General features: G+C 39.4%; 1 protein-coding gene across 1 annotated transcript; it reads left to right on the forward strand.

Moving 5' to 3' along the window:
- The first annotated feature begins 1,328 nt into the window (after nucleotides 1–1,328).
- LOC119020227 (noelin-like) lies at nucleotides 1,329–13,437 on the forward strand. The gene is made up of 6 exons (XM_037099474.1): nucleotides 1,329–1,501; nucleotides 3,706–3,855; nucleotides 6,519–6,674; nucleotides 7,011–7,230; nucleotides 8,626–8,732; nucleotides 9,212–13,437. Exons 1-6 carry the CDS (start codon nucleotides 1,436–1,438, stop codon nucleotides 9,872–9,874), a joined length of 1,362 nt encoding a protein of 453 aa, XP_036955369.1. The 5' UTR covers nucleotides 1,329–1,435; the 3' UTR covers nucleotides 9,875–13,437.
- The last annotated feature ends 597 nt before the right edge of the window (nucleotides 13,438–14,034 follow it).

Here is a 14,034-nt window from a genome sequence, read left to right on the forward strand (position 1 = left end):
CAAAACATTTTTCTGACATTTTTTTTATTCCATATTTTTATTTCTACTGTTTCTTTGATATTGTATGTATGTATGTTCAATGTTTTTTATTGCTACTGGATGCTTGAATTTCCTCCGGGATCAATAAAGTATCTATCTATCTATCTATCTATCTATCTATCTATCTATCTATCTATCTATCTATGCTCCTGTCCATGCTCCTGTCCATGCTCTTCCTGACTGGTATGTTTTGGATTTTTTTTGCATTTTGCATTTTGATTTGAACTTTGGCATTTGGTTTGTACTTAGTAGGCTGCCTAAGCATCCCTGAAGCCCTTCTTCAGGTGTAGGATCGATGACCACTTTGACCACTCGGACCCCTGCCGGGCATAGCAGGATATATGTCACATCACCAGGCAAAGCAATACCAGCGGCCTGACCAGCAGCAACGCAATGGAGGCGGAGCAACTCAACCTCTTCTTTGGCCGCTTCGAGGTGGAGATAACAAGGACGAACATCGATCCTGCTCCAGTCACCAACAACCAGGCACTCGGCATGTGAACGCACACTCCGTAAAATCAACCCATGGAAAGCAGCTGGTCCAGATGGCATCCAGAGTGCTTCCTCAGAGACTGTGCTGCAGAGTTAGGTGAGGTACTTTCAAATGTCTTCAACCTTTCTCTGTCACACTGCACAGTCCCCACCTGCCTGAAAACAGCCACAATAGTGCCAATTCCAAAGCAGACTGCTATAACATCCCTCAACGAATACAGGCCTGTGGCACTGACACCTGTCATCTTGTCTCTAAAATGTTTAGTGCTCAGCACAATGATTTCTGTTCAGTCTGAATTAAGAAGAATAATTCTCTTTTTCTGAATTCATACAAAATAGTCCAGATTTCTAAAGACAAGTTGAGCTAAATGATAAATAATACAATAATGCTACATGTATTTGAACCATTGAGAGCTTTTTCAGTCTGCTGCCACTTAGGCTACTTTACAATACTCATCCATCCACCCATCCATCCACATATCCATCTATGCATACACACACTTGCGCACACACGAAATGTGTATAAGCGCTTCACACAAACAGAGAAACACAGTGTGAGCTTGTTTCCCCTCGGCTGATTTTTGGCATCACTTCAGAAAAGAAGAACAACGTTGAGTAGAAATAGCAGAGAGAGGAGGGAGGGAGGGTGGGTGGAGGAAGAGCAGAGAGAGTGAGAGAGAGAGAGGCAGAAACGGAGAGAGGAGGGAGGGAGGGGGAAGGGCCGGAATGGAGAGAGGAGGGAGGGAGGGGGAAGGGCCGGAACGGAGAGAGGAGGGAGGGAGGGGGAAGGGCCGGAAAGGAAAGAGCAGCAGAGAGAAAGATAATAAATCAGATGAGCGATAATCAGGTTAATAAAGAGAGAAATAAAGGTTTTTGCAGCAGGAGGTGAACGTTTCCGACACAAATGGAGTCTGAGGATAACATGGTCAACATTTTCGTGCTGATGCTCATCGGCTCTCACCTGACTGTGGTATGTAATGTTTCTATTTATATTCAGCTGCCTTTGTATTACATTCAAATATTCTAGTTACATCCTACATGGTAACATTATACTATTTCTTTCTAGATTCAACTGTGATGTATGTATATGCAACCATATTGGAACCACAGTTTCAAATGGTATTTTAGTCACAGACTGAGGGAAACCATTACTGATATTCATGTTTATCATATTTGATGTGACAGAGAATAATTACATGTTTGTGTGAAAATGAAATTCTGATCACACTGATGGATCGATATTTGAAAATCAAAGACCAAAACTGAACATTAAACTAAAATAATTTGATCTCAGTAGTTTGAGGAGGTTAGTTGGTGTTGAACAGCTAGAAGAAGATTATTATTATTATTATTTATTATTCTTTTTTTTTTTTTTTTTTTACATGTATTGTAAATTTAAACTACTCTGCATCAATCCCAGCATACATCAACCACTCTGACACATTGAGATTATTGATCCTAAAACCAGATTTCAGTTTTTTACAGACTATAACACATGAAATCCACACTGAGGTTTTCTAATTGGATTTCCTGTATAGTATGAGTTTTGTCATAAAACAATAAAACAAGTAAATGTGTTAATAATTTGGATTAACAGATCATAGCAGATTAGGATCAGCACTAAAGAGGTTTAAATATGATGACACACCTAGAAATAACTACTGTTTGCACAAGTGACGAAATAAACAGTCCCACCAAAAAAAATATGACCTGAAGAATATGAGACAATAATTAATCAAATGTATGTTGTTCCATGGGGGAATTTTTTGTTGTTTAAAAATTACTCGACAGCTCATTAGTTTGAGCAAACATGCTTTAATTAAAATAGAGAGTGACATAAATAATCCTTATGCTAACAGTTACCCTCTGTGTCTAGCCTTTGTACTTAGCTCAGTTAAAGGGAAACTCTCGGCAAAAAGCAACCCAGGCTTTATTTGTGAATGTTTGTGAGTCAAACCTTTGTGTTAAAGCATATTTACGATGAAATAGGCACTTTTAAGATTTACTGTAGATTTGTTTTCGGGCAACTAATTTTCAATGGAGTGCAACGGGGACTTTTATGCCAGCATCAAAATCGCTATTTTTAAAACACTAAGAAAACTCGACACAACATGAAACTTTGCTCGTAGTACCACCAGTGCCTCCACATATCAACAAGAGCACTGAAAACATTGTTTGTGTGCACAGAGTTTACTGAAAAGAAGGTTTTTGAACGACTCATGTTAGCTCCTGCATCTCCGGTGCGCTGCTGTCATGGCAGACGAAAAGTATCGATCCCTGAGTGTGACCTAACAGGTAGGAGAGTAATGTTTGACCTCCCACCTGTTAGGTAGGTGCCGGAGATGCAGCAGCTCAGAGCAAGTCATTCAAAAACCTTATTTTTAATCAACTCTGTTGAAAATTAGCTTGCCCGAAAACTAAACTATGGTAAATTTTAAAAGTGCCTCATTTGTCATAATTATGGTTTTACACTAAGGTCTGGCTCATATACGTTAACAAATAAAGCCGTGGTTGCTTTTTGGCGAGAATTTCACTTGAAGAGTGATTCTAGTTTCTTGAGAGATTTAAAGTTTTTTGTTTTCTTGTGGCCACTTTACTATATGACACAGATTCAAGGTAAGCTAGTTATAAAACACTTAATTACATGTTATATATGTTTCATCGTTCCTATGCAGTGAAGTTTCCCAAATGAGGACATTAAAAATGAAGACAAACCTCATTTTGGTTTTTTGATTCTCAAGTATGTGCTGAACGACTTCAAAATTAAGACAATGAGAACAGTGTTTGTATTTAACACATATTTAACACATTATTTGGTTTTCACACATCTTTAACACATTTGGTTACACCATCCAGACATAATCAACTTGTGTGTGTGTGTGTGTGTCCATACAAAGCTGCTCACTCAGTTGTACTAATATTATTTAAATGTAGTTAAATTTATCATCTGTATATAATCACTTCAGGTAAATTATTATATGCTACCTCGTTCAGCCATTAGAGGGCAGAAAACACAAAACAAACTGAATGGACCTTTGACTATATCCCAAACCTTAAATGTAGATTGGTTAAGTGATGTTTCTTTTTATCATAATTGTGAAGATGAATCTGCACTGTAGTAATTACAATCAACAACATGTTTTTAATTTCCAACGTTGATTTCCTGTTCAATAGGTGGGTCCTGCTGCCCCTGAGGAGGGCTGGCAGGTGTATAGTTCGGCTCAGGATTCTGAAGGTCGATGTGTTTGTACAGTGGTCGCTCCTCAGCAGACGGTCTGTTCAAGAGATGCCCGAACCAAACAGCTCAGACATCTGCTGGAGAAGGTACAGTATACTAATAGTGGTTGTTATACTACTGATGGGAATGCTGAAAATGAGATTTGTTTGCCGGTCAAAATATACTGCTGCCACTAATGATGATGACGATGATGATGAAGATGAGAATGATGATGATAATCATAATTATATCCATCTATCTAGCCATTTATTTGGGGTCGGGTCAAGGTGGGTAAAAAAGGTTTTTCAGATATCTCCTCAGCAACACTACCAAAGAAAGGTTTCCAGGAGGATCCTGATCAGATGCCCAACAACGTCTGCAGACTCATTTCACTATGAAGAAGCAGCATCTCTACTCTGAACATGCTAAGGATGTCCATCTCATTTTTCTAATATACTTAAACTTCCTTGCTTGGGGCAACAACTCAAAACAACCTTTGCATTCATACACCACTAACTTCCTAAGCAACAGCAAAGACATCTGTGCCTTTTCCTGTTTGGAAGGCATTGCAAGGTTGCACTCAAGTGGTGCACAGGACCATCCCCAGGCCTGTCACAGCCCAATAGCCAATAAGTCCCAGTACTTACACCATGAAAGTAAATAGCCACTGCTGGCCTGTTGTATCCTCAAGGTCAGCTTCTAACCAAGTATTACATTTGCACTCCCTGGGAACCTACCTGCTGAGTGTTATCAGCTCAAGTAACAAACAAACGAGAGACTGTGCAAGAGTGTCGCATGTATTCTTTTAAATTCCATCAAACATCTTGATTTCAGAACAATCTCAACATCAAACAGAACATAAGACAGAGCAAAGTTTCCGCCGCTCCTCTTAAATGCCAGGCCCCTTTTATGTCCTGTGCTTGGAGACGCCCTGCACGCTAAAACATCCCCACTCAGGAACACACGGTACCAGGCCTACAAGACATAAGAACAGAGATAAACACATTACAGCAGAACATGGATGAGAAGCCCATGGGGCTGTAACACTGAGTGTTAGGCAAAAAGACGCCAGATAGTCCAAGTTGACAAAAAGTTCTCCCTAGACAACAAGGTAAGGGATTGTAACCTTTGCATTTAAGTGTCTGAGTTAGACAAAGTCTCCTCTGAGTTGATGAAGTAATGTCCATCCAGTGACAAGTAGTTTGAAGACTACCAATGATACCCTAAGGGTATCGACATCATGATGATGTTTTCTCCAATGGCAAGAAGTTGGCATTCAAAAACTGTCCAAAAAGTGGAGTACATTGCCTGCTCTGATCACTTGCCTTCAGGCTTAATGATGTCTGGTCCATATAGTATATCTTGCTGGTACCACTATAGGTACTTTTCCTTCCCTGCAAGAAAGTGGTTAAGTGGGTAATGGTGAATAATCTGTTGGCAGTTTATTGGATAATATGTTATGTAGTAGTAGTAGTAGTAGTAGTAGTAGTAGTAACTAAAAATACTAAAATAATCTGAAAGTTGAGGATTTTGTAAGTAACTGAAAGTGTGAGAAATCAAACAGTTTTTCTCAGCATCAAATCATGCAAGGAGACAGTGTAAGGAACTTTAAAAGTATTTTACAGAAACTCAATCAGTTGTATCCAAAGTTAGCACACTATCAGAACATCACTGCATCAAGCTGAGTTGTCAAATAGATTTCATCACAGATACAGACTTGACTAAATAAACTTCACAAGTGTTGAACCAGCAGTCATCCTGTCAGAAGATCTTGTCTTGTAGGGTCTGAAAAGATGAAGAGCAGTTGCAAAACCACTTCTCCAGGGGAAACAAGGACAAACACTTGAGGTAGACTAAGAAATACCAGAATTTCACTGTATATTTACTGATGAATCCCAGAGACGGACCAGTGTCAGTAACAGAAGGATGTATGTGAGGAGACAAACGAGAGATAACTACTGAACACCAGAGAAGACTGAGACCTGGCACCTGAAAATGAGAAAGACAAGCAGTCTTTCAAGCAGTCAGTCGGCAGGTTTTGCAATTAGTTGTGGAGTCTGTGCAGCTTGAGTGCACGATTGGGGGACAAACCACATCCTGACATGTTCTGATATATCTGGGTGTTGTATGATGATATTCTCATTTGTTATGAATAAAATGGTATCGCAACCAAAACAAATGCATGCTAGAAGTGTCATTTATATTTACACACTAGAAGTACCTTGACTAGTGGTCTTAGACCTCTGGACACCACTGAATGAATAAGGTTGTCTTCTCCAGAGCCAGGAAATGTATGGAAATGAAAGTTATTTCACTGATATTGTACTTAATCAAATAAAAATCAAATCAAATTTTATTTACATAGGCCAAAATCGCAATGACATTGCCTCAGTGGGCTTTACGATCTGTACAGTGAACGACATCCTCTCTCCTTACACCCTTGATTCAAGTGAGGAAAAACTAGCCATGTTGACGGAAAACACCCCTTTAACAGGGTAAAAAAAAGAAGAGGAGGGATCCCTCTTCGAAGACGGACAAGACATGCAATAGATTTTGCATGTACAGAAAAGTACTTATACTGAGGTGTAGTACAAATGCAAAGCAGTAGTACAATTGAGGTAATAACAATATAAATAATATATAGTTTTATGTCAGAATCAGAATCAGAATCAGAAAAAGCTTTATTGCCAAGTACGATGTTACACATACGAGGAATTTGTTGTGGTGATATTGGTGCATGCATCAAATAACTATTAAGTTTGTCAACTAGGTTCAGAATATGAGTCAGTCCATCGAGGTTCTGGACCAACGTACCCAGAGGGATCTTAAGTTTGTTGAGACAATGGAAGCTCAGGTCAAGGGTCTGGAAAACAGATTCAAAGAGGTGGAAGACGGACATGAGAGCAACATCGCCAGGCAGTATAAGGTACTTGCCACATAATGACATCATACCTTAAACTCTAAATCAAAAACTCATCACAGCTGTAAACTATGCACTGTTACTTTTCATACGTGAGACAGACAACTGAAAATTTTGCAGAAACACCTCTTGCGTACACACACCATAGGTTTGATAACCCAATTATGACAATAAATGTTAAAGGTGACTTTACACCTTCACTCAGTGTTAATCCAAGAAATGTAGACAGTAAACTGTCAGAAGTTAAAAAACATATTTAGATCAGACCACCATGTAAAGGTTGACTGTTTAGTGGATGTTTGGAAATGTCTGCTGTTGATAGTAATTTGTCACCGCTGTCAGTCTATCAAATTAAAGATGGAGGAGTTACGTCCCCTGATTCCAGTCCTGGAGGCTTACAAGGCAGACAGTCTGCTGGTCCGTCAGTTTAAAGAGGAGGCGGCAAATGTTACTGAGCTACTGGCAACACTGCAGGAACAGCTGGGAGGTTTGGACTACCAGGAGCTCCACAGCAGAGTGATGAGCCTCGAGGACCGGCTGAGGGCCTGCATGCAGAGGTTAGGTGAGTAAACGGCATCAGCTTTCATAGTTATGCTGACGATACGCAACTGTACATCGCTGTGTCTCCTGATGACACAGGGCCTATTGTTGTCCTTTTTAACTGCATTTTAGATATCAAGACATGGATGGCAGCAAATTTCCTACAGCTCAACCAGGACAAAAAAGAAGTTTTACTCATTTGTCCTGAAGGCCTGAAAGAGAAACTTTTGCCAAAGTTTAAACCATCACAATCTGTAAAAAATCTGGGTGTGATTTTTTACTCTGAGCTCAGTTTTATTCCACACATCAAAAATATAACAAAGACAGGTTTTTACCATCTTAAGAATATAGCCATATTCCGCCCGTTTCTCTCTCAGGCCAGCACGGAGGTGCTGATGCATGCTTTTATCTCTTGTCGTTTAGACTATTGTAATGCCCTGCTCTCTGGCCTTCCCAAAAAGAGCAATTCGAATCTACAATTATTACAAAACTCAGCTGCACGAGTGCTGACGCGGACCAGAGGGCGGGAGCACATTACACCGGTTTTAAAGTCACTTCATTGGCTCCCCGTGCGTTTCAGGATTGATTTTAAGGTTCTTTAACTAGTTTTTAAATGTCTTAACGGTCTCGGGCCTTCTTATTTATCTGACCTGCTTTTAGTCTATCAGCCCCCCGGACCCTGACGAACTCTTAATCTCCAGTGTTTCCTCCTGGGGCCCTGCTGGGCTGGGGGTGGTCTCTGGTCTGGCCGCGGGGGGTGCTGTCCCATGGAGGCTCTCGCCCGGGTGACCAGAGGGCTCTGCACCTTGGTGTGGGGCCTCCTGTCTGCCCGGGTTAGGGTGGTCTCTGTGGCGGTGCTCCCTGCGTCCTTGGCCCGACATCTCTCCCGGTGTGGCTGGCTCCTGAAAGGTAGCTTCCTCCATGCACCAGGTCTCGCTGCCCAGCCATGTGTCTTTAGTGACAGCTACTGTATGGGTGTGTATTAGTGTGTGTGTGTCCGCGTGCATATGTGTGAGTGTGTGTATGACTGTGTATGTCTCTGCCCATGTCTGAAGGGGTATGAGGGTTTGGGTTCTTTTAACTATCTTCTCCTAGTCTTATTTTGCTGTTTGTATTTTTCTGTTGTTGTTTGTTTATTTCTGTGAGACACTTTGAGGTACTTTTTTCTGTATGAAAAGCGCCATATAAATAAAGATTGATTTGATGATTTGATAAACAATGAACCAACTGTTAACAGTTCATTAGAAGGACTGTGCACAAGACTGATATGACTAGGGGGATACGTTGGTGGTACTTGTCAGTTTCTGCATAATATCAAGACTACAGTCTGTTTGACTCAAGTAAACTTGGCTGCAGTTTGTGCTCGTCATTGTTGCCAGCCTGTACCTACCTACATGTGTTGCTGTTTATGTTGCAGCCTGTGGGAAGCTGACTGGAATATCTGAGCCAATCACCATCAAGACATCTGGATCAAGGTTTGGATCATGGATGACTGATCCAGTTGCTCCGGCAGGAGACAACAGAGTGAGTGCCCAAAAACAAATAACAAAAACTACTACAGCTACACATACTATTGAGGTCAGTTTAGACTGTACAGATTTGTAACATAGAGTGGAGGTTTTAAAGATGGCTTTAAATAAAATCTAAATAAAAATTAAATTTAATTATATTCCAGGTGCATTATGGGAAACATTGGATCTCATGCTCTGGGGCAGAAAGTCAGGATATGTGTAGCTCATCAGAATGTAGACATCTGTCTACCAGAACAGGTACTGCTGTATGGAAGAAACATATGATCAATAAAGGGTTAGGGTCAGGGATAGTCTACATGTAGTCAAGAGTGCAACAGGTAGAGATGAGTTTGTCTACAGACTAGTTGGCCATAGGAAACAATCAACCAGAAGCAGAAATGACAATGAAAAAGCAAAATGTAAACAATAACTTTTGAAGTGTATAAGGGAACCAAACAGGATTATGGTATTTTTGTTTTTCCTCCTTTACAGGTGTGGTACATGGATGGTTACCATAACAACCGCTTTGTTAGGGAGTATCAGTCAATGTATGACTTCATGACAACAGACAACTTCACCTCTCACCGCCTGCCTCACCCCTGGTCTGGAACCGGCCAGGTGGTTTATAATGGATCCATTTACTTCAACAAGTTTCAGAGTCACACCATCATCAAGTTTGACTTCAGCACTTCAGTCATCAGCCGTTCCCGACAGCTCGACTTTGCCGGTTACAACAACATGTACCATTACTCCTGGGGAGGGCACTCTGATATAGACCTCATGGTGGACGAGGGGGGGCTGTGGGCTGTCTATGCCACCAATCAGAATGCTGGAAACATTGTCCTCAGCCAGTTAAATCCAAACACTCTGCAAATAATCCGCAGCTGGACCACCAACCACCCGAAACGCAGTGCTGGCGAGGCTTTCATGATCTGTGGAACCCTCTACGTTACTAATGGTTACTCTGGAGGAACTAAAGTTTACTACGCCTACTCCACCAACTCCTCCACCTACGAGTACATTGATATTCCTCTTACCAACAAATATAGCCACCTGTCCATGCTCGACTACAACCCTCGAGACAGAGCGCTGTACGCCTGGAACAATGGCCACCAAGTCCTTTATAACGTTACTCTCTACCACATCATACAGTGAGATCAATTTATAATGTTACTCTCTACCACATCACACAATTGATCAATTTATAACATTAAATTCTACCATATCATTCAGTTAGAGTAATTTATAATGTTACACTGTATCATATCATACAGTCAGAATCATTTCCTCCACTCTACCACATCATACAGTGAGATTCAAGGTGTCCTGTTCAGTAAAGCTGGAGAATAAATCCATACTCTTGATAAAGCGTCACGTTCTCAGACACGCACATAGTCAGAGGCAGATGATTATCAGATTTGCTCCTCTGGGAATGAGAGCTATATGGTAGTCTAGTTTAGCATAATGATTAGATTGGGGAGAAAGTGCTAGCATAGCACCATCAAGAACTCTGACTAATGGACAAATGCTGCTAACCAGTCAACACTCATGCCTGTATGCAGCTTGTTTGTTTAATGCTAGGGGTTAAAGACAGCAGACAGTTTTCTCCTGTTTCCAATCTTTGTTCTAAACTAGGAGAAACATTTCCTTGATCTGTCTTTACTGGAGCACTTCCCCAAATATATGACTGTTAACATCCATCTTTGAACTGGTTCATTAAATGAATATAAAATTTAATTTCGACCACCTGTTTTGTTATGTTGGTAACCAAAGTATTTGACACAAATGCACTTGAAATGTAAAAAACTGACACAGTCACAAAGAAGTGAAACTGTATTTCACGATAATGTACACAGAAGTGTTTTTAATTATTGAAGGTGCAAAAAGAATGCAACACTTTTTTTCTGTGGGTGATATTTTTCTGAAATCAGTTGTACTGTTCTTACTATTAAGTAATAATTATAATGAGTAATAACTCTTTTCTTACTGTTATGTAATATTTAATGATACAAAACATTTACTGCAGTGTTTGTATTTAGATAATTCCCTCATTTTTCAAATCTGTTGTCGTAGGTTTAGCAGGGCTACCCCGACAGTTTATTTCATATGGAATCAACACACTCTAAGCATGCGGAAGATGTTTAACCCCAGCAGCCTCTATCACACACTTGGGGCCTCATTTATAAATGTTGTGTATGGACAAAACAATGCCCAGAAAGAAACAGCCATATGCCACATCCCATGCTAAATTTGTAAGTTGTAAAAGCGAACTTGACAAGAGTACACACCTAAACTCCAAGCCATGTGTACAAACATTTTGGAGACAGGGAAAATTGATGATAGAAATGGTTAGGTGGTGAGATTAAGCGACTTGATTTCAATTGATATGATACGTCAAATATCCACGTAATGAAACATTCAAACCAGCGGGTGTTATTTTTGCTACCTGAAAACTGAAAGACAGTTTTAATGGCAATCACAAATGCATTTAGATGACCTCCACAGTCTATACTTCTGCACATTTCAGCATTATGATGTAGTTAAATACAAGTTCTAGCTGACTCAACTCAAATTATGTTATAGTAAAGTAACTGTATTACACTTTCATAACTTTAACAATGATATGTCAGTATTGCAATGAATTGTGTGAAATAAAACCATATAAGTCTGGTGAAAGTTGTGGCTTTGAAAGAACTTTGTAGACCTTTTTATGAATTGTCCTGATGAGCAGGTAGCTGCTGCTAACACTGTATGAATGGGTGTGTGAATGGGAGAAAGCTAATCTCTGTCATAGAGCACTTTGAGTATTTGCTGAAACTAGAAAAGTGCAATTTGAGTGCACGCCTTGTAATGTTTTATAGTCTTTTGTGCACAAAATTTAGATCTTCGAGAATACACTTAACTCAAGATTTAGTATCCCTGTGACATGCATTTTGTTGCTATTCTTAAGTTTTCCAATTCAATATTACTATTGATTGTGTATTTTATTTACTTGTTCACATTAGGCTATGAGAAAAAGTTTAATCCTGAATATCTTCAGAAAATATGAGTGTTATTACCAAAATATGTTCACATCAAACGTCAGACATTCCGAGTTTTATTTCTGCAGTGTTTATTGTTATACCGCATGAAAAAGTGTGTAAGTGTCATCGAAGTGTCTCCAAAAAGCTACTAGAAAGTCATGCACAGTCATTATGCTCCATTTAATCATAAGTAGTAATTCTAACACCAACTTCGCCATAACTAAATCAAAATACTTAAACAAGTTTCATGTATGAAATGGTAAATTATTAAATGATTTCCCTTGACGAGGATTACCACAGATTATTGTGGTGTTGTTGGCAAAACGTGAAGCAGTTAGTGTGATTGCTGTTTACATACATACTTTGGTGATATTTGTGCATGATGAAGCCACTGGCACTGTTGGAGGACAATGTAAATGGAGTAATTCAAAAGAAAAATGTTTTTCTTGTCAGTTGTTGCCATGACTCACTGTAAATAACCATTTAATTCAACATTCATGAAGTGCTCACCATTTATGTTTCATTGTGGGTGTGAAGAGGGCAGGACATACGGCTCACCCACATGTGCACCTTTCCAGGTTGTTTTGGGATTAACAATAGAAAAGAGTGCTGTGGTGGGTGTTGGCCAGTATGCATAAATCAGAATACTTGTAGGTTTACATTAATTTCCTTGTGTATGCACACAAATATGTAGTGTTGAATTTATTTTGAAATTCATAAATTATGTGTCTGATCCTCTATTGTTGGTTGGAGGGTGAAAGAAAATGTTTGTCAGGAATCAGATCATGTCATATCACTGAAGCTTCAACACACACACACATCTTATTTAATGCATCATCTGTCAGTGCTACGTAGGTAGCATAGGTATATTTAAGGAATGTTTGTTTGGTGTTAAGACAGTTGATCACCAACTACATGTTAAAGTTATTTTTCCTGTCTTTATTAACATCTAAATCCTTTTGGGCTTCTTATATCATCACCACAGTAGGAATTATGAATGGCCAGCAGCCCACCAGCACCATCATCTCCAAGACAGATTTTTCTGTCTATGGGCAGTTTGGGTTTCCCTCAGCGTGTCAGTGTGAAAGATTCAGAATTATTTACTAGACAGGATAAATCCAATACAATGCCTCTCTGTCCTTGAAAAAGGGTAAAACATCTGAAACTTTGCATTTCATTCTATACAATCATTACATCAGGTATGACCTGTTACATTCAGATGACTTGAGCTTTTTTTGGTTCGTCTTTTTTCCTGGTTTTGTCATTGTTGTCATTTACAAACCACTTAGATAGTTATTCTGTGCAATTTTAACTTCAGTGTAGGTATGTATGAATGAGGACAGGACACAAAAAGAAAATATGGGATGATTTTGAATATTGAGTTTAACTTTAACATTAACATAAATTATCTATATTTCTGTGTTTTGTATTTCAAGATATCCTAACTGTATTTGATGTCAGATATTTTTTGTCTACACAGTGAATTAGTTAATAACTGTTATTTACTTATGAAAATAGCATAGATGGTCCAAAACAATACGAAAGACGACATAAAATGTGGTATTAAACAACAGATTGCATGTAAACACCAGTAACCTTAACTGCTGATGTTTTTTTGAATAGTAATATGACACAGAAGGTTGTTGTTGTTGTTTGTTTTTTGTATAATAATGAAATAAAGAGGCACTACTTGATAAAAACGTGACTGTCTGGGTTGTGTTTGTGCATTTTGATACAAGTACAGCAACATTTTGCTTTGCTCCTCTTCATCGTGTCAGAAAGCTTGTGTTTTTAATTTTGACATGCTTGAAAGCAAAAGCCGAAGGGTTACTTACTGAAATGACATATTGTAATACAGTCAGTATATACCCCTTTATAGCTATAGTCATAAGCTAAGGGCATAGGGATGAAAACCACTCAACGTCATTGTTTTTGGGAATAACTAGAGAAGGGAAAGTCCGATGGAGTTGAAATGAAGTAGTTTCGCCATTTTAGGACGTTCCGGACTGTCTGGTGGTTCTCCCAAGTGGCTAGGAGTTAAGGTTGGTGAGATATGGAAAAAGTATGATTTCGACGTCATTCTTTTTGGGAATAACTCGAGATAGGAAGGTGCTAGAGAGGTGGTTGACTCGTCTGGACGAGGCATATCCGTAGATACCTGAATGTTGTATGTGGGACTTGTATTTTTTGAGGAATTTTGGAAAAAGCTGATGTGATTTGACTTGGTCAGATGGACTTGAGACTTTGGCTACCCCCCCTAAAGTGGCAATGGGCTTTCCAATGCATGTGGAA

The sequence above is a fragment of the Acanthopagrus latus genome, chromosome 5 (genome assembly GCF_904848185.1).
Source record: "Acanthopagrus latus isolate v.2019 chromosome 5, fAcaLat1.1, whole genome shotgun sequence".
Lineage (NCBI taxonomy): Eukaryota > Metazoa > Chordata > Actinopteri > Spariformes > Sparidae > Acanthopagrus > Acanthopagrus latus.

Coding starts and splice junctions, on each gene's coding strand:
- LOC119020227 (XM_037099474.1), top strand. CDS start 1,436: ATGGAGTCTGAGGATAACATGGTCAACATTTTCGTGCTGATGCTCATC. Junction 6,675..7,010: donor ACATCGCCAGGCAGTATAAG/GTACTTGCCACA, acceptor CACCGCTGTCAG/TCTATCAAATTAAAGATGGA. Junction 8,733..9,211: donor CTCCGGCAGGAGACAACAGA/GTGAGTGCCCAA, acceptor CCTCCTTTACAG/GTGTGGTACATGGATGGTTA.